This window comes from Tyto alba, unplaced genomic scaffold (genome assembly GCF_018691265.1).
Source record: "Tyto alba isolate M040663 unplaced genomic scaffold, T.alba_DEE_v4.0 Super-Scaffold_33, whole genome shotgun sequence".
NCBI lineage: Eukaryota > Metazoa > Chordata > Aves > Strigiformes > Tytonidae > Tyto > Tyto alba.
This window is the reverse complement of record NW_024881308.1, coordinates 11,805,324-11,825,450: the sequence shown is the minus strand read 5'-3', so window position 1 is coordinate 11,825,450 and position 20,127 is coordinate 11,805,324. Positions and strand designations below refer to the sequence as shown.

At 47.5% G+C, this 20,127-nt stretch overlaps 1 protein-coding gene across 3 annotated transcripts in view; it reads left to right on the top strand.

Annotated features, from left to right (window-relative positions):
- PMEPA1 (prostate transmembrane protein, androgen induced 1) overlaps nt 1–20,127 on the top strand; it is a 52,190-nt gene that overhangs the window by 1,919 nt on the left and 30,144 nt on the right. For 2 of the 3 annotated variants that reach the window (XM_032982499.2, XM_032982500.2), the window contains exon 2: nt 15,014–15,052. The exons of the other annotated variant lie outside the window; for it this stretch is intronic. In XM_032982499.2, coding sequence (XP_032838390.2) covers nt 15,014–15,052 — 39 coding nt within the window. The remainder of the gene's footprint in view (nt 1–15,013; nt 15,053–20,127) is intronic. 3 annotated transcript variants of the gene reach the window in all.

Below are 20,127 nucleotides of genomic sequence, written 5' to 3'. Positions count from 1 at the left end.
TGAATTTTAGCATAAACCATACCCTTTGTACTGTATGCACATTTAATCTTGATTTAATCTCATTCGTGTTCAGACAAAACTAAGCTGGATTTGCCTGATTTTATTAACACTACCGGTACTGAATAGACCATTATTCTTTCTTGACTTTAACAGGCTGGGCTAGATGTGCATACCAATAGCGGTGTATAAATAATGAAGATACAGTTCTTTTTTGTGTCAGCCAGTTGGTGAACATAAACTGTGTCCCACAGAATTGCAAGGATGAGAGACTTTACTTTGTGTCTGATCAAGGCTCATGGTTATGATAAAAGTTGTGAATTAAAATGTGTAATATCTTTTGAAGAAAAAGCTTTTCTTCCAGTCTAACTCTTGGCATGAGCTTTTGTTGGAAGAACTCAGGCTTTTAATTCAACTCCGTGACTTTTTAGAAATAGCATATTTTATAATTTTTCCCCTATTTTTCAGCACATGAAAGGCTTGGTAGGAGGCAGGTGCCAGTTACGGATGGGGGTGTGTGTGTGTGTGTGAAAGGCTGGGGACAGTGAGTGCGCTGGAGGACACCTTGGCTGAATTTGGACGGGTGTTGGGGGAGCCTCGTGCCTGATGCCGTATGGCTCCCGGGGTCCTTCGCCGGCTTGTCCCCCTGTGTCAGCCTCTCGACTCTGGGGTCCTGACACTCAGGCACTGCGTTCCCATTAGCTCCCGGGGGCCTTGGATTGAGCTCCCTTAATGCTGCCCTTCCTTACTTTGTTTTCAGATAGGTTTCTTTATCACCAATGTTATTTATTCATTTCCAGTCGATGGCGGGCAGCGTTAGCTCACCTCTGTGCTACAGGAGGGCTTTGGTTGCACTGCGGGGGCTGTTACCTGATCACTTCCTCCGCCTGGGCTCAGTGGAAAGGACAGAGTTGAGCCTACCTGAGATAAATTCATTATACAGCTTTTTTCCCCTCCAGTCGCATGATTTTATTTATCTCATATGACTTTGTGGGAATCTCAGAGCAGCGACCACCAGATGCTATTTAATTTTCTAGCCAAAAGTTACCACGCAGGAATGCTTCAGGAAAGTGACATAACTGTAAACTCTTTTTAATTTAACCCTCTAATTAGGTTAACTGCACAACTGATCCCCCAAAATATTTCTTTGCAGGCTTTATTCCGTATGGCAGGCTGCGGCGCTGCAGTGGAGGAAGCAGCTGGTTTCTGTGTGTGGCGCTCCCAGATTAGGATTATAAAAGGGTTTTTTGGGGGCGGGGGCGCGGAGTCTCGCCCGCCGCCGCCGTGGCTGTAGTGCCAACATGCCGGGTGGCGTGAAGCAGCCAGACATCTGCGGCAGCGGTCTCTAATCGCTTCGGCTGGGTGCAAGAGGTCAGGGGTGATGGTCGTGGCGGGAGAGTCTGTCAATAACTAATTATTTGGCGCAGGGAGCGGAGTGAGGTGCCGTGCCTGCCTCCTCCCCGGCTTCCCCGCTCGCTCGCCCGGGGCGGCTCGGCTCCCGCCACCGGCGGGGTCGGTGCCAACGGCCAGCGCCCACCCAATGTGGCCAACGCGGCAGCCACGGCGCCGGGGGGGGCCTCACACCTGTGCCGGGGCTGCTTCACGCCCCGCAGGGACTTCTCCCAGAGGGTTTGGGTGCCAGGGGTTTGGGGGATCCCGCCTCCGTGGGCACCTGGGCATCCCTGCGAGAGGATGGCTTCAGGCGTGGGGCGTGAGGGCAGGTCTCTCTCTGGGCTGGGTGGCTCTGGAATTTGCTCATGCAGTAACGTTAGCCAAAGCGTTTGGGAGTTCAGGAGGTGGTGTTACACCTCCCCGAGGGGGTGAGGCCATTCCCCTCGGCTGGCAGCAGCGCTCGGACACCGGTGTCAGAGCGGCGCGCTCAGCCGGTGGCGGGCTGGGGCGAGCGAACCGTGAGAGCGGGTTTCTGTCCAAGCGAGGACTTCTAGGTTTTCACATTCTTTGGTTTAATAACAAACCAAATGCAGATGGCTCAACCAGGGATCACGTCTCCTTTCCACTTCAGACTGCTTTTTTGGCAAATACATTTCTTTCCTGACACTCTGTCAACGGCAGTTATGGCTTCTTCCAAGGCAGCGTGGGTAATAACCATATACTTCTTTATTCCCCACTTCAAGTTTTCCTCCAGGAGGTAGAGACATGGAGGGAAGCCAGAGCTGCTACCAGTGTTTCAGCAAGCTAGCGAGTGTTTGCACAGAGTATGTTTGTGCCATCTCAGTTTGACTTCAGCCAAACTGGGGAGTTCCCAATGTCTAACCCTGGCCGTGTGTCCGTGACAAGCACTGCTTTTTGCTGAGCTTTTTGCCGAGATCAGCGTCCCAAGGTATGAGCCGGGAGAAGCAGAGCACGGATGGCTTTTGCTTACGGTGGCCTAAAAACTGTCTGTGTGTGCCCTTGGCCGTCCCCGGGGACCCTGGCACTCTGCAGTCCCAGCTCTGTGGGTCCTACCTCTCATACCCAGGGCAGCAGGGAAAGTCCGAATTCCCTCAGCCTGGAGAGCACAGTGGTCTTCAAATTACGGTTTATTTTGTGCCCTCAGGCAGTGATTTTAATCTTAATGTTTTATAATTGATGTTGAATGGGAGAGTGAAAAAGACAGAGGAGTAAATGGGGGAAAATAGTCAAACTTTGTTTTTTTTTCTCTGGGTGAACACCTGGATTGCGTTGTGCTACACAGCAGAACCAGCACACATGGCACCAGAGGTGATCCTATATAGTTGGAGGTGATCATATATAATACAAAGTGGAGGCAAGACATGGCTAATTCTTCCTTTTCAGTCAGTGTCAGGGTATATTCAGAGGAAGGTGTTTGACACAGTAAGTCCTGTTACCTTCTGCTGTGAAGGCATCCTCTACCCACTGAATAAGCCTTTGGTTTGCCTTCACTTTATTCAGTATATCTTTTCAGATCCAGGTTGTGAGAGGACCGGCACTGAAGGGTGTGTGGGAAACAGCAACTGTATTCCTTTCCTTAAAGCCAGAAATTCCCAAGATAGGGTCTAGGATCACTTCTAAATTTTCAGGATATTGAATTAGCTGAACTACTGCTGCTTCCTTTGCAGATGGAGAGAAGAGTATCTACAAGTATATCTTTTTTTTTTTTTTTTTTTATTTGCTGTTGCTCACCAAATATACTAATATTTTTAGGTTTCCCAGGTTGAGAGTTGGTGGCAAAATAGATTCAGTTTTAGAATGAATTTGTAAACTTGAGTTATAAATGGATAGACGTGAGGAGACCTTTCCAAGGGAAGTACCAAAATATATGGTGTCACTAATAGACAGTAATTACAATCCAGCTTCTTTCCTGAGTAACTCACTGTACAGTCATGTCTGTTGGTCTTGTTTCAGGTAATAGCAACCGTCAGAATTTGGTAAGCCTAATTAGCTAAAAAAGGTCATTTATTGCAATGGTGTTTCATGTAAAAACTGACTACCAGTTTGCTTCCTGGAAGGAGATCCCGTGCATGGTGTGCGGTTTGTCTTATCAGATCCCTGAAGTTCTCCGATACACTGTGCATCTGCTGTTGGCATGGTTCATCAAAGTAATAACGCCTGGCTGGAAGGCTTGCGAGGAGAGAGGTACAAGGGCCACTTTGCTGCAATTAAGTGGAAACTTGGTTCACACTGTGAGCACACTCCCAGACGTCGATAAAGCAAAGGAATCATTAATGGTGACAGGGATGTTTTTTGCAGTGTTCTTCCTGTCTGTGTGGCTAAGTTGCTGGGTGATTATTTTATAATTATTTTGGTTGGCAGAAGGTAGGTCACTTGGGCAGATCCCAGGTGAGGAAACACATCAGAGACCTGCTGTGGCTGCAAGCAGCCTGGCCGAGTCTGGCCCCAGCAAGGAACGGGGAGGATTTCGGCAGGAGGCTTACCCCTCTGCGAGAGCAGGATCTGACCTGTCATCCCTGTCTTTCAGAGCTGATTACGTGGGCTGCTGCATTGCTGCTTCCTTGCTGCACTACACATAATAGTGGTCTCGGAGCGCCTTGCAGAGCGCTGCACGAGCGCAGGGTGTAGTGGAGCGGTGTAAGAGCGATACCAGCGTTAAGCACGTCAGGAATAGCTACCTGAGCTGTGAGCACCTCGGTGCCTGCAGGATGAGACCATATACCTCTACACCCCTGAGAGCTGGCGAGTTTTCAATACTTGGAAAAAGTATCGGGGTACTGTCTGTGTGTGTATACAGGCATAAACACATTTGTGAAAGTTAATTGGTGTAATAATACAAGAAAGTAGTTCAAAATGACCTGGTTAATGAATTAGTAACCAGAGAAAGGCGTTGTGGGGTTTGGGCTTTTTTTTTTTTTTTTTTTTTTTTTTTTTTTGTAAAGCAGATAAATTTCAGCTGTAGGAGTTTATCATCCAAATCAGAGGATTTGGGGAGCTATTGAGAGTAGAGAGAGCTTTGATGATTTGGCAAGGAATACAGCTTCTAAGGCAGCACTTTGATCTGCATTTTAAATGCTTCTTTGTAATGACAGCTTCACAATTTCTTTTCTCATTTTAAGTCAGTTTTGCTGAGGTATGTTTTGAGAGAAAATAGTAACAGCACACATTATTCTTGTTGGCTTCGGAGCCAGCTAGAACTTGTAGTTCGTCCCAGATCTTTTGGCTACTATGGTTAATTTGTGATTACACCAAAAAAGGAAATTAGTAGAGATGTTAAATATTAGCAAAGCTTTGCAAATCTTTTGAAATACCTCCAGTGTGAAACCTAAACTTGCATTAGCATTTTTGCTGCAGTATGTTTTACAGTATTTATCTAAGCATCCACCTAATATTGCAGGTTCCTGATTTAGAGCTTTTTTCCTTCTAAAGGACACCTTACTGTTTAACGCATGCATCCTTTTAGTCTTGTGTTGCACCTAAAGACCTTGATTCTAGTGACTTCAGCTTTCTAAAGACAACCTGGTGCTGCTGCAGCGGTACTATTGGAAACCTTTTTCTTCCCCTTCTATCTACAGCACATCCTCAGATAAACTCTTGTCGCCTACGTATTCTTATACAAGAGAGCTTGTTGCATTAATTTATGTACTATGGGTAGAGTAGGAAAGAGGGTAGGAATTGAGATAGTTTATTAAGATTTTCATTTAAATCTTGCATAGCATCTTTCCTTCTTGTAGACAGTTTGAGGTAGGATTTATACCTCTTGTAGGAAATCAGCAGCCTTAATGGTGAGGACAAATAAGCAAGTTTTCCCAGATTGATTTAGAGCTGTGTGGTAGCTCTTTTGGTGCTGTTTTGGCCCCTCCTGCACTGTGACTGTAAGCTGTACCAGACTGGCAGCTCTCTGCTTGTGGACCAAGTTCAGCTGGGTGTGTAGAAGAGGGCACACGTTTCATTTGCAAGCTAAATTAGCCAGTGAAGTGGGTCTTCCGTTAAATGTAGTGGGTAGCATCACTGGAACACTGTATACAAATAACATACTATATACAGTTAACTTACATCCTTTTCCAAAGTGACACTGACTTTGTTCAGTCGGACGTTATCCTTCTTATTCTGCATATCTCTGGTACAGGATGCTGATTTGGAGCATGTGAGGCTGCTGGTGCGTATTGGAGGCTCAGGATGGCACCGAGTCCACAATCACCTTTAGATTTTTTTAACTTAACACTACTTTTCACTGCATACAGCAAGGTAGCATTGCCAAGGTCATAATCAATACAGCATCCCCTTTTTTCTTCAAGTAGCCAGACTTCCGATTTCTCATCCATACAAGACTAGGCTTATGCTCTATCTAGAAGAGGGTGTGTTTTTCTCTGTGTGTAGTGTATGTTAGTGTTGTCACAGGCTGTGGCGTTACATAAAGATATCTTGCATATCTTTCGAAACTTGCCTCACAAGTTGTCAGTGTTGGTGGATGTCCACAGTGCTTTCAAATGGTTCACACATTTGTGTTTGGTCTATTCAGTCTCGCACATATCTTTAATAAAATGCCTCAGACTGGCTAATTTTTCACTTGCAGTATACATTTTAAAATGTGCATATAGAAAGGCAAGTGCTTTTGCACATGGCAGCTCTCTGATCCGTTCATGAGACCCTGCTCATGCCCACAGGGCTGGGGAGTTGTGCCTGTGATGGTTTGCTGGCGTGAGGTTTGTGCACTTCAGCAAGCGCAACAGGATTTCCTACATTTGCAGACTTGGCCCGAACAACCCGGCAAAGCAGAATTTAGCCTTGGAGAATGAAAGCTGATTAACCCCCAGGCTTGGAGCATATCAAGAATGAAAAGAGGTACTTGCACAAAAATCAATACTACTTTTCAAGAATATATGCAGGACGTGGTTTGGGGATTTTTTTTCATCTCTTCTTTCCATCCAATATGTTAAGTAGCTGGTTTGTTACTCTAACCCCCTACAAATGATTGTCAGTAATAATTCTGTAAAACTATGAATCAACTCTGCATGACTTTGTGCAAATAGACTGAGTAATTTCTTTGTTCTTTTCTTCTTACTTTGTAATTGGAGTCTGTAAAAGCCCAAAGGTTTGGTCTTGTGGAAAGCATGATTCATTTATTGGTGTCTGTGCCGACTAGTTATCTTTCAGTAATTCCAGAGTGCTGCTACAAGCCAAGAGTGATTCATACATGGCTAAGTGCACAAACAAATGGGGTCATGGCCATCTGCAGAAACTTTTCTAATCTATTTATGGTATCGGAGAAAGAAGTGGGTGTATTAAGGATGATGGAATAGGTGTCAATTACATTAGTGAATATAACCGGTTAAGTAACGTTAACCATTACTCAAAACCACATCTGCTCATGACAGTAGGTCCTATTTAAATGTTAACTTGGGTCTGATATGAGAGATGGATTGAGTGTCGAGCTCGCCTCTTAAGGAGCTCACCATCGTAACTGCTATGGTAGTCTCTTCTACCTTCCTTAAGATTTAGACGTTAACATGCACTATGAGTATTTGTAGTAGCAAAGTCCATCTCTCTACTGTTGCAGACCTTAGTCACTGTATGATTTACATACAGAATTTGGCCTAATACTCAGTTAACTTGCTGTTGATGATCAGTGGTAGGGTTTCTCATTTGCACACTGAGCAGAATGGCTGTGCCACATCTTAGTAGACACAGTGGTGGTCAGGTGAGTTGGTTTTCTTTCCAAATGCATCGTCAGTGCTTTAAAATCTCAGAGGGAAGATGACCTGCATCTTATGAGGTAGCCTTCCTCTAGTTCTGTCCCGTTTCACTAATTGTGAGAACTAAGTTTCCCCTTTGTAACTCTGGTAACAAAACAGCCGTGGCTACAGCCGCGTTAGAATTGCTTTGTTCAGATTTCAGTCTTTTGCTTTGGGGGAGGCAGTTTGCTCCTGCTGTGCTGACAAGTGGAGGAACCAGCCCTAGGGCAGGCACGTGGGTGCCTGAGTTGATCGTGAGAAGGAGGGAGTTTGCGACTAGGGATAGAAAACAGCAGGGGCAAGAAGCACTCGAGGTGTATGGGTGAGGGCAGCTGGCAGGCTCGCTCCGGCCCGCGCTCTGCCAGTGCTTGCCTGCTCTTCAGTCTTGCACACTGTGGCTGGTTTTGCACCTGAGATAGGTGTATCCAACAAGGTCTTGCACTTGCGGAGCACGTGGTGGTCTCACAGGGCTTTAGAAACATCCCACGTCCACAGGATGGATGAGCGTTGCTCTGGAGGTGAGCTGGGGGCACAGGTGGACCGGCACCGTGACGTTTGGAAGCGGCTGTGGCCCCATCTCCCCCAGCCCCGGGAGACTCGTGCGGTCACTGCTCAGCTGTGTTTGATTTCAAAGGACTTGACTGGAGCACAGAGCTCACAGACTCAAATTTCTGTAAATTGAATTTAAGCATTGGTGCTCGCCAAAAATATGGAAGAATTTGGCAATGTGTCATTGTTGTCCTTTTTCTGACGTTTTGAACACTGTGACCATTTCTGCTGCACCCTCACTGCATGCGCTCACACAGAGGGAGACGGGGCCCTGGCCGACACACCAAATACACAGCGGAGGGGGAAGTGACCCAGACTTTTGCCCAAAGGACTGATGAGCCTCTCCTGATGTCTGAACAGCTTTCTTCCTCTGCCCTTGCTTTATTTAAGTCAACAGATTGTGTAAGCCACATGCTAGATTTACCTGCAGGGCAAGTGGGAAGGAAGCAGTGCCATTTGGATGAATTCCCAAAAGACGTCTAACCGCTGAGCGTCAAGACTAACATTTCCAAGCCCAAGTTCTTACAACTGTCCTGAATTTGCTCACCGCCGCCTCCATCCGTGTGTGATGCACCCGTGGCTTCGGCTGCCGAGGACGAGTCCCAGGGAAGCTGCCTGCTGCGGCTGCAGCGGGTCTGCTGCCGGCTGGGCTCTGCTGAGCGAGCTTGGAAATTCTCCCCCTTAGTGGTTTCTAATATTATGATGATTAATATTGTTATTTCTATAAAAACAAAAATGCCCCCCCAAAGCGAAGCCATGCCCTGAGCCTTTCGCACCCTCCCATGCTGTTTCTCCCAGTTCTGAGGATATCAGCTGGCTGTTAGAGCCACAGGGATGAAACCCACAGCTCAGCAGTTTAAATGACCCAGGGTTGGGCTTGTTCTTGCTGCGCGCTCCAGACTTGAAACCAGGCTGGATTTCCTCGTGCTCTTCACAAGTATTGGTGCAGTGAGACCCAGTTCCTTCAGTCAGAGAGCATCGGTGTCCCCTGCATTGGTCTGGGCTGCAAGGGCTCACCTTCACTGAAGGCGGGTGTCTTGGCTGCTTTCCTGGAGGAGCAGGTCCTGCTCTTTCCGTGTTTCAGTGTTTTTTTCATTCTTTCCACCATTACTCCACCTCACCAAGGGTGTTCTCTTGGCTTCAATAACTTCGATCAGCATATACAGATTAGGCTCTTTAGCACTGAGCTCTGAAAGTACCTTGGCCTGCTAGATGCTCCCTTTAGGACACTTAAGGAACGACATGATTTATGGACACTTGCTTCACACAATTCAGAGTAAAATTATCTTAAATTACAATAATTTCCTGTATAATAAACAGAAATCTCACTTTTATTGTTACACTTACATTACTGTAATGGGACTTCGCTTGAATTGAAAGATGCATTTTTGAGTTCTGTATCTCCCTTTCCAGTGTGCTCAGACACACGTGTCTTGCTGATAGCTTTTAATCCTCATCATTCTCATGGATTTTCTTGATAAATACTTCTCAACATTTACTGACTTGCCATTCAGGCCTGAATTGTAAGGAACAATAAATGTAATGGACAGCCTCAATTTAATAGATTCACTATGAGCTTTATATTAGTGCAACTTAAAAAAAAAATAAAGAAAAAAGATGAGTGCATTTATTTAATTTAAGTTCAGAAAGTAGCTCTTTCAAATCTGAGGGAAGCGTGCCTGAGTGGGCTTAGTTCGTCTAATTCGGTTGTGCAGTGAGGGAAGGATCCATCCTGCTGCGCAGCCTGCAGAGTGCTGGCTGGTCTCGAGTGGGTTAACAGCCGCGTGCAGATGTTCAGGAATTTCTCTTTTGACTTGACCATGGGGTTTTGCTGCTCTTCAGACCACAAGTGCACTCCAGTCGCAGCAGGTTCATGGGTTTGGAGACGCTTTTCATCCTCTCATGTTCTTTCTGTTTGCTTAGGAAGGGATCACTCAGTATCTTGCGGCCATGTGTCTTCCTTGGTTACGCTTCTAGAGATTTGCAGACCCACATTAAACATCTATTAAATTAAGCAAAATGGCCTTTAGAAAGCTGCATTTCAAGTGGAAGAAATGCTTTATGTAACATAGGGGTATGTGAGGGGACCTAAATACAAGCTTAAATCGGCTGTTACGAAAATAGGTATAATTGGTTTTTTGCACAGTGATTTTACAGCTTCTGAGTTTAATGTCCTGATGAAATTCTGCATCCAGTCCATGCACAGCTGAGGAGATGGGGGTTGAGGAGCCTGAGTAATGGGACTTGTTCTAGGAACAACCTTGCCCTTATTTGCAAAATTGGACATACCTGTCATGTGCTGAGGCTCTGCTTTGTTTGGAAAGTGTCTGGAGCAGTGGGTTCCTCTCGCCTGTGTTGCCCATTGGTCTCTCAGTGCAGCACTCGTCAGAGCTGGGCAGGGGAAGGGACATCTCTTACTAAGTAAGATTGAAACTACTTGCAGGTGAAAAATGCAAAACTCTTGCAGCTGTACCCTCCTAACTGTATGCATGCCAAGAGCTGCAGCTTTGTTTTCCAGCCTGATCAATGCATTTAGTTTAAGTCATTGGGTAATTTAGTAGCTGGAGGCACTTCTGTGGGCTTATCTGGGAAGGCTGGGGAGGCTTTCGCGCTGAACCAAGGCTTCCCCGGTTGTGGCTGGGGCCAGGTGATACTGTGGGGCCATCACCCAGCCTGGGGAAGTGGAGGATATCGCGTTTTGACCTTGCATCCTCATATTAATCCAGATAGTCTTTCGTATTTCTCCGTTCTTCTGTCTGGAGAGACAGAGCATCAGCTCTCTTGGGTAAAGAGTGACCCATCCTCTTTGGGAAAGCTGGTCCCCAAGTAGCTTTTATCCATAGAAACAAGGCTGCTCTGAATCTTGTTGTCAGGAATTGGAATAATAATTTTTTTATTTAGTATACATTCAACCACTTAGGACTTAGAGCTGGTTTTCTTTCTAGCTTACTAAAGGTCTTGCAAGGGTGAAAAAACTCTTGCTTTCTTAAGAGTGTCTTAGCCAACACATGGGAGGAAAACCTGGCAGTGTGAGACAGGGCAGAAAAAGCTGAGACAGGATTTGCTGCTTCTTTGAAACTATCCTTTTTTTAATTGTCCAAACAGTGTTTCAAAGAAAATCTCTGCTTTTCTCTATCTTCTTCCAACATTATAATTCTATATAATCATTTTTCTTTCTCAAAAAGAATAGGGCATGATTTTTTTTTCTTTTTTTTTTTTTTTTTTTTTTTTTAGGAGGAAGGGATAAATTCCAGATGCTGTTGAGATACACTTTTTTGCATCTGTTTAGTGCTTAATGGCTTTCAGTAAATAGGCTGTGAGAGGTGGGGCTGATATTTTTACTCCAGGACAAATCATCTGCAATAAATCCCATCTGCCAAGCGTATCTTAGGTGTGACTTGGTGCAGTTAGGAGCTGATCCTGGCTTTCCTGCCTTGCAGAAAGGCAGTGAAGGCTGAGGCTGGTCCAAGTGCTCCTTTGGGGTCATTGCCCTTGCTACCTCGGGGTATTTGCCCTCCCTTTCCCACCTCCCTGCTGACCTTGTGCTCCGTGAGTGAGAAATGCCATGCGGGGTCCGATCCCCTGCCTGTGCGGACCCAGGTGTGGGAATTGGGCACTTCAGCTCTAAACTGGCTCGGTGCTTTTTTGGGAGTTGCTCTGATCTGCAGGCATCCCTGGGTGGCCAAGGGCTGCCATGTCCTGCGTGCCGTCCCACGTGAGATGCCGGGTTTAGCAGGACTCTTCTGGCTGTGCTTCCAGCAAGCCAGGCTTTGCTGGTGCTGGTGCTGGTGTTGTGGCTCAGCAAAGAGCATCCTGCACCACGGTGTAAGGCCAAATCCAGGAGCTGGGCTCTGGGGATGGGCAGTCCTCTTCCCTCCTCCCACAGCAAAGACTTGTCTTTTCAGTGTATGCAATGCTTTTTTTTACCTGCTTTTGGAGCCTTCTTGCAGACTAAACCAAAAATCATTTTCTAGCACGTGTTGCACACGGGCATCATGGGACAAACACAGCAGCTCCATTCCCTGTTTCATGTTTTCACCTGTTTAGACTAAGTACATCTTTGTTTTCTTGGCAGCCTATTTGGTTGCACAAACAGTGTAAGACAAAACCACTAGCAGGTGTTGGTCCAGCCAGTATAATTACTGGTTCCTTGCTGCTGCTGCGGGTAGGCAGACAGTGTGAGCCACCCTTCACATGGAGTCGTCTGGCAGGACTGTGGCTGCAGAAGGGCTGCGGGCACTGATCCACAGGGAATATGCACCAACTGCTCAGCCACTCCTCAATCTCTTCCCTGCTGCTGATTGCAAAAAGCAAAAAAGTTACTTATGTATGGAGGAAGGGCGGAGAGCTGAGGGTGGCTCTGGTCAAGTCTAAAGCTCTGACTTTAAGTGCAAATTCTCATTTGCATTTTAGAAGTTGACAAAATGCATGGCTAAACCAGAAGGCCAAAAGTAAGCATGTGAGAGCCAGGCAAGCTCAAAGAGAGGTGAGAAGCAGCGTCCTAAAATCCCGCCTGACTTCAGAGGGTTCAGGATCGCTTCTCCCACACATCCCAGGCCGTTGCCAAAACATCTTGGGTGAGACATCATGTGTTGGGCGGCGTGCCCGTGTGTGCACAGGGTGTCGCACGTGGGGTGTGTGCAGGGCCGCCGCGCCGAGCACCGGCGGGGGATTGCCTGTGCTGCAGAGCAGGGTGTGGGGAGAGCGGCTGCTTTCTGCCCTTTTGGAAATTTAACTAGAGAACAACTGAGCCTGGTCTCGGCAGCTGCAGGCAGCGAGGCTCTTTTTCTCACCCTCTAGCTTTCCTTTGGACTCCCACACCTTTTCAACCTCTCACCCATTTTTGACCTGCACTTTTTCTCAGCCTCTACTTTTCCCTTACCCTCCCACCCCTTTTTGGTGCTCAACTTTTTCACTGACCTCCCACCCCTTTTCCACCTCCCACCTATTCTTGACCTCCCACTGCTTTTGGGCCTCCACTTTTTCAGAGCCTCTGCGTTTTCTTTCAGCGTCCCATCCCTTTTTGGCCTCTACTTTTCTGTAGCCTATACTTTTCCTATGGCCTACCACCCCCTTTCGGCTTTTTCTTAGCTCCTACTTTTCCTTTGGTCTCCCACCCCTTTTTGGCTACTCACCCCTTTAGGGCCTCACACACCATTTTGTCCTCCCACATGTTTTGAGTACCCACTTTTCCTCAGCCTCTATTTTTCCTTTGGTCCTGCACCCCATTTCACCCTCCCACCTCTTTTCTGCCTCCACTATTTTGCAGCCCCTACTTTTCCCTTGGCCCCCCCCACCTCTTTTTTGTCTCCCACCTCTTTTTGGCCTCCTCCCCCTTTTTTGCCTTCACTTTTCTTCAACATCTACTTTTCCCTTGGCCACTTACCCCTTTTGGGCCTCCCACCTGTTTTCAGTCTCCATTTATTCTCAACCTCTACTTTTCCCTTAGATTCCTACCCATTTTTGGCCTCCCACCCCTTTTCATTCTTCACTTTCTCTCAGCCTCTACTTTTCCCTCTGGCCTCCCACCCCTTTTCAGCCTCTACTTTTTCTCAGCCTCTGCTTTTCCTTTGGCCTCTCACCTGGTTTTGGCCTTTACTTTTTCTCAGCCCCTACTTTTCCCTTGGCCTCCACTCGTCTTTTGGCCATTCACTCCTTTTCAGCCTCCCACCCCTTTTCGGGCTCTGTACAGCAAGCTGGCTGGGGAGGAGCAAGGAGGAGGAGGAGGTCACAGCGTGTTGCCGCACGCTGGTGTTTGGCTTGCCAGAATTCCTTCCTTTCCCTTCCCACCGTGCTCGGTGCCGGTGCCGGCCGTGGTGTGCAGGCGCGTGGAGGCTCTCAGCCGCCCGGGCAAACGCGGGCGACGCCGCACGTTTGCACAGTCGCTTTTGAATGCCTCCCGTGCGCAAGCATTGATTTGCAATACGTCTGAACTCGCTCCTCTAAATCAGCCTGACTTAAAATCAGTGAGCTGACTCCGAGCCACGGGTCCCAAGTTATTTAGCTGCTGCAGTAATTTACAGCGGCTCGCCGACCCTTAATCTTTTCCTGGGGTGAAAAGGTTGCTTATCTCTGTCCTCTCAGGTGCATGGAAAGTAACTTTTTAAAGCTTTATTTGGGAGGAATGATGTGTTAATATAACCCCCGTGAACCTCCCAGCCGGCTCTCCTGCATTTGTAGCTGGAGCTGTTGCGGCGGCGGGGTGAGGAGCAGGCGGTGTGTGAACGCCCCAGGTGCAGCAGCCTTGGCTTGCTGTGTCTGGCGGCTGGGAGCCTCCCTTGCTCTCGGGTTAAAGGCCACTTTTATAGGCCAGTAGGACTCCTTTGGCATCAGACTGTGGCAGGTACTAATTAGTACCAATTAACTATTATCAGTGACAGACAGTTCTTATGGGCTTCATAAAGAAGTCCGGGACACAGGTTTTCGCTGGTGAAATCCCCTGCGGGACTGCGGAGGGGTTGCCCAGCCTGTGGTGGCTGGCAGCTTGTCAGGTGCTGGGGTTGTGCTGGTGGGGTCGGGGGGGGACCCATGTCCCCATCATCCTGTCGGTTTTGCAGATACTAATGCACTGCTCACTGACGGACGAGAGAGGAGTCATGAGTTTTCTTTTATTTCAAACTTTCTGTTGCTTTGTTCCTCACTTGAAAATACATCTGCTAGGCTCTGCATCTGGGGGTTTGTGCAAGATTTTGCTGTGGGTCTTCCTGTTCAGTACCCTGCATCCTCTGCCCCCACACTGGGGATGGGATTTTAGGAAATCCTGAGCTTACACCAAAGCTGAGCAGCACGTGGGGCTCAGCTACATGTGTTTGCAGATGAGACAGTACGTGACAGATAGCCCACCGGCACCTTGAAGCACGCAGTGCTGCCCGGTGCCACGAACAGGCGGTCTGGCACTGTTGGATGTGGTGGGAAGGTCTATGGGGTGGGCTGAGTGATCCCAAAGATGTCACAAACCTTCATAAGGCTTCAGCATGTCATCAGACGAGTTGGCCATGAGGGCTGGAGGAGAGCAGACCCAGGGAAGCCCGTGCAGTGGCATGGCTGGAGAGGAACGGGACCTCATGCTGCAACTTCTGGTGTGGGAAAAGCATGTGGGGTCGTTACCAGGAGTGGTGAGACCCGGCTCGTAGCACTTTCGGTACTCCTGGCTACTGCGGAGGTGGTAGGCTTGGGTGCAGATGTCAACCGTGTTTGGCTTTGGGGGAGCTCTTCAAGAATGAGTCCCCAGGAGGGGAGCTGGGGTGTGTGTTGCAGCCAGTCGGAGGTGGCTCCCATCACTGACGGATGCTTTCTGTTTTTCTTTCAAATGTCTCCAGGCACTGAATGTTTAGGTCGCACCTTTCCAGGTAAACTGGGTAAGTGAAGTATTTCAAGAGTTGCCAAGATCTAATTATGAAGGCTGATTGCATGATTGCAGCTGCTGTACTATAAACACCCTGGTTACTCGCTTGACGAAACGGGTGGTACGTTGCTTTGCCCTGGCAGCAGCAGGTTCTTGCTGTTCAGGGTGCAGAGGGTGATGCAGCGGTGTCTTCAGAGGCTGATTGCGCAAACCTGGTATTTTTTGTCTTTAAATAGTTGGCTGCACTTTGGTAATAATCCTGGATGAGATTTTTTTCTTCTGCCGTTCAATGTAGAAACATCTTCAAAAGCTAAATATCTTTTTAAGCACGAGTGCTCTTCCATTTGCTGTTACTGTGGCAAACTAATGAGCAGCATTACACTGAGGGAAAAAAACTTTCACTGTATTTTGTGAAAGTAGTTTGACAGCCTGAATCTTTTTAAGTCATGGCATATTGGACTTCTGTTGAGTGTGGCAGGAGCTGCCCATGTTCAGGACAGACAAAACCAAACGTCGGGAGCCCTGTTGAACCAGGCTGCTTAATGTGAGATGAACCTGTTTGCAAAAGAGCCTTTGCTGGTTTAAAAAGACATTGTTGTAACATTTATGGGTCTCTCTTTCACTTTAGAATTGAGTTTATGAGAGTACCTCAAAAAGAAGGTGTCTTTGCTCAAATGTGGTGTCCCAAGCCTACTGGGGAAGAACTGACTAAATAATGTGTTAAGCAGTGGTGAATAAATGATTTTAATAAATAGATAATCAATTGTTACAGAGCCTGGGAAGTCAATAGGGTTTATGACCTTGGCTTATGACCACACTAAGATCTTTAACATGCTTATAATACCTACAAATAATTCATTAGGTTTTTATCAAGCATCTATTAGTAAAAGTCATGATCTAAAATGAGACAAAAAAGAATTATTTCAGTTGCTTTATTTCAAGCCTGATGGCACAATTTGCTTGCACAGCAAAATAGTCCTTGCTTATGCAAAAAAGTTGTAAGACACTACTGGTCCCACCAGCAGCGTTATCATGATGCAAAGGAACAGCAGGAGCCTGAGGTCAGGAGCACCCGTACATGCAGGGCAGACACAGCCCCAGTGCTGGGACACTCACACAAGTCCGTAGGGAAAGTGTCCTGCAGCAGTCAATGATGTATTTATATTTATTTTTTATTAATGCCTTAAATGACAGATTTCATCAGATAAGCCAGGCGAGCGGAGGGAACCCCAGTGTCACGCTGCTCTGAGCAGCTAGCTCAGGGTGTTTTCACTGTAGCAAAAGGTGTTTGCTGTTGCTTGACTGTTGTAAAACTTGCACCCTTTTTCTTGTCCTGTGATTTAGGAAAGCATGTGAGCAGGGATGTGTTCTAGCTGTGCTGCTCTTCCTGCTTTCCCTGGTCTTCCCTGTCCCATTTCGTGTGTATGTTTGTGCCTCAGGGAGGGAGGCAAAGATGCAAGTGAAAACATATGGTTTTCTTAGAATATAAATAACAGAAAATTAAATGTAATTTTTTTGGTGCTGAAGAGTTGTTCTCTGCAGTCTCCAGTTGCTTGCTTCTTTGCCACACTCTTGTACTCTTTGTGGGTTTTTAATCTTACTGGATGGATACTATTTGGAGTATGGTGTAGGACACTTTAGCAATATTGCTGCTAGCTTAATTGTGAGCCCAGAAAGGAGCTGTATTTGCAGACTTCAGTTCATGCACAGAAAGTCTCCCAGGGCTTCCGAAAGCCGTGATCTGCCAGACATGGCTGCCCCTATCCGATGGCTTTTTGCCTCGCCTTTGTTGTCTGCGTCCTTGTCTGCAGCTACAGCCTGGGCCAGTATTGCCAGACATCACCAACCTCCACCACTGGTGCTGCCTGCGGAGCCGGGGCCCTCGGATACAGATGCCGGAGCCCATCCTTGTGCTGTCTGGGCTTTAAGCCCCGCACAGGGGATCAAAACACAAACCCTGGGCAGGCAGCAGCACCCAAGACCCACTAAAGGGAAGTTTAGCTTTCACTGGGTTTTTAAACTGTTCCACCATCTTCCTGGTAAGACCTGGATGTCTCCGATGTGGATGCCAGACTCTTGAATTTCTGTAAATGACTTGTGGATCTCTCTGGCATGCTGAAAGAGGATTGGTTTGGCTGAGCCGTGGCTTCTGCCCAAAGCTGTGCACCAGGGTATGCTCAGGCGCTGCCATCCTCCCCATGGGGAGCAAAAAGGGGTGCTGCAATTTCTGATGGGTTTTGTGTTGGCTCTCCCTCTTCTCACGGAGGGTGGCTGGGAATAGGTATGGAGGGTGAAGAGGAGATGCCCTCACCAAGGAGCCACTCATCTGATTTAGGAGCAGATGCAGTTTTTGAACTCTAAAATCAAAGAACAGGCTGGAGGGTTTACACAAAACAAAATTCACAAGCCAAAATATGTAACTAGATGGAAATGTGTAATCTACTGATTTCTTAGAGGTTTGCATGAATTCTGTCCTAGTGGACACTCAGACTTCCCCTGTTTCCCAAAAGCTGGGTCACTCTCTGTATTTGCTGCAACACTCCCCTGTGAAAATGCCCATATGCATCGTTCTTTATTTTATTGTTGTGGGTTTGGGCATTTTGTTATATTAGTCTAAATGGGTTTGTTTCCATAGCTGCATACTGCTGATAAAATCCCAGTGTAGGATCTCTCAGTGCATGTGTACCAAAAATAAATCACATGCAGTTGTCAGAAGATGAGCTGCTGCCATGGGAGGTGCCAAGCTGCGAGGAAGTTTGGGACCTTGCTGAGGCTGCAGGTGTGTGGCATCTTGCCCTGGTGCCACCACCAGTGTCCTGCTATCATTCCCAGCTCTGCAGGCAGTATTGGTGCCTGGGTGGCTCTGGGGACCTGGAGCACCTGGGGAAGGAGTTGCCACAGGAGGAATGATGTTTTGGAAATGGGGTAGGAAGTGATGGAGGCAGGCAGAGAAGAAACTCCCTGTCCTTCACTTTTTATTCATGTAGAAAGGTATGGATGTGGTAGGTTGTGTTGGTGGCATTGGGTGGCTCCTAGGATAGTAACACTCCTCTCTTGCTCTGAATTCAGTGTGTTCACCATCAGTTGCTAATATTTTACCTCTCATCAGAAGGGGGGTGGGCTTTTAATGGCTATATAAACTATCTCAGCTGCTGGGGCTGTTTTTGCTTGTTTTTAGGCTGTAACTCTAAAGGTCCAGCCCAGGGATGGCAGAAGGATTGAGAGTCTCCTGCTGCTGGTTGTGCCCAGGGTTGCAGGTCCCATGTGGAGTGGTGCTCCTGGGCCAGTGGGAGCCCCTGATGCCCAGGGTGGTTCTGCACCAGTGCCACCACCTCTGCGTGTGTGGGTCCCTCTGGTTTCACCGTCTGTACAGTTGGGTTGGGGCATGTCTTCTGGCAGACAGCCAGGTTCTAAGAGGAAGTTATCTTTTCTTTGGGAAGCATAAAAGTAATGATTTTTGTTTTGCCAAAAGTTCTGATCTGCAGGTTGGTGTGTTTTGGGGCAGGAGCAGCCCTGAATGTGTGCGGGGAGCACTTGGGCCAGGTGCTGCCCATGGTGGCTTGGTCAGGGCACGGCCAGTGTGTGGGAGCACCCCAGGGAAAACCTTGTCCTGAGGGTGTGTGGGGACTGGCCAGGGGCGCCCTTAAACCCCTGGCTGCTCTCTTTCCTTTAATGCATCTTTTTAAGTACTGGGTAATAGTGTTTTCTTTCTGGCAGGGATGAAGGAGGGCTTTTAATAGGTCTTTTGCTTTCTTGTCATGCAGTTCCTTGGCAGTAACCTGCCATTAGCTCTAGCATTTATTTAGGGTATTTGTATTTTTGTATGTGGGGACCTACAATGGTGAGAAGCCAAGGGGCTTGTTCGGGGTCACATAAGAAATACATGGTAGAGCTCAGTCTCGACTTCAGCTTTTCTGGATGTTGAGCTGATCTCTAGGCTTGGTGGAGAGGGAACATCTTGGTTTGTGCCCTTTTAACTGAGACATACAAGGAAAGCAGAAAATAAAGGCTCTGTGGAAGGAAGCATATTTTTTTGCTCTCTTGTTGGGATCTGCACAGAGCTGGAATTGCGGGATGGTTGCATTTGGGAGTGTGAGGGTGGTATGTGTGAAATAAATGGAGGCAAGGGGAAACCCAGGGCTGGTCGGGCTGGAAATCTGATGAGCTCCTTCATCTCCACGGGGTCCGGCTGTGCTGGGAACTGGGAACTGCCCTGAAAGCCGCTCACAAACCCTGGGCCGGCGAGGAGGGGTGGGCTGTGCGTGGCTTCCCTCCCTCCCTCAGCAGCCGGGTGCGCTTTGGGGGCGATGCTGTCGATGGCTGCAGCTGGGGTTTGCATCGCTGCTCCTGTCCCGCAGCGCGTGTGTGCCTGCCTTGTCTGAGCCAGCACAATACTCGCCTTCACTCGCCGTCAGACTGGAGGTCTAGACGCTCTCCCTGCCTTTTGTTATCAGGGTCACAGGTTAGGGAGCATTCCCAGCTTCTTTTCCCTGCGCTGGTCAGGAAACCTTCCCAGAATTGAGTACTCCCCTTGGGATTGCAGAAGGGACCTGTCCGGATGGAGTCACCCCACCACCCAAACATACTTTAATTTAAAATTATTGTGTCAGCTCCCAAAAAGAAATGTGCTTTTGAAATGCAGTCGGGATCACCCCCACTCCAGTTCTTGCAGGCACAGATGTTCAGCTGACACCAGCTAAATAGAAACCTTTTAGCCCTTGCCAGTAAGTCTAGAGTAAACTGCCAAAAAGCATCGAGGACCAAGATACAAAACGAAGTTGGGCCTGAGCAAAGTACTTACAAATGAAGGATGGAACTGATGTGCTCTGTCTCTTGATTTTTAGCACATGAGATGCTTCAGTCTCAGGGTTTTGTTAAGATACAGTAGTAGAATTTTAAAGGTTTTCAGTGGATACAAAGCAAGTAAGTCCTGTAGCAACAAAGGAAATGTTTTTTTTTTTTCCCTTAATGCAGACCTTTTTTTGACATGAAGCACTTGTGAAATTCCCCCCCCCCCCATTAAATCAAAGATGAGTTTTGCTGAAGGAGACATTTTTAATGGCTTTTAGACATATTTAGAGACAGGAC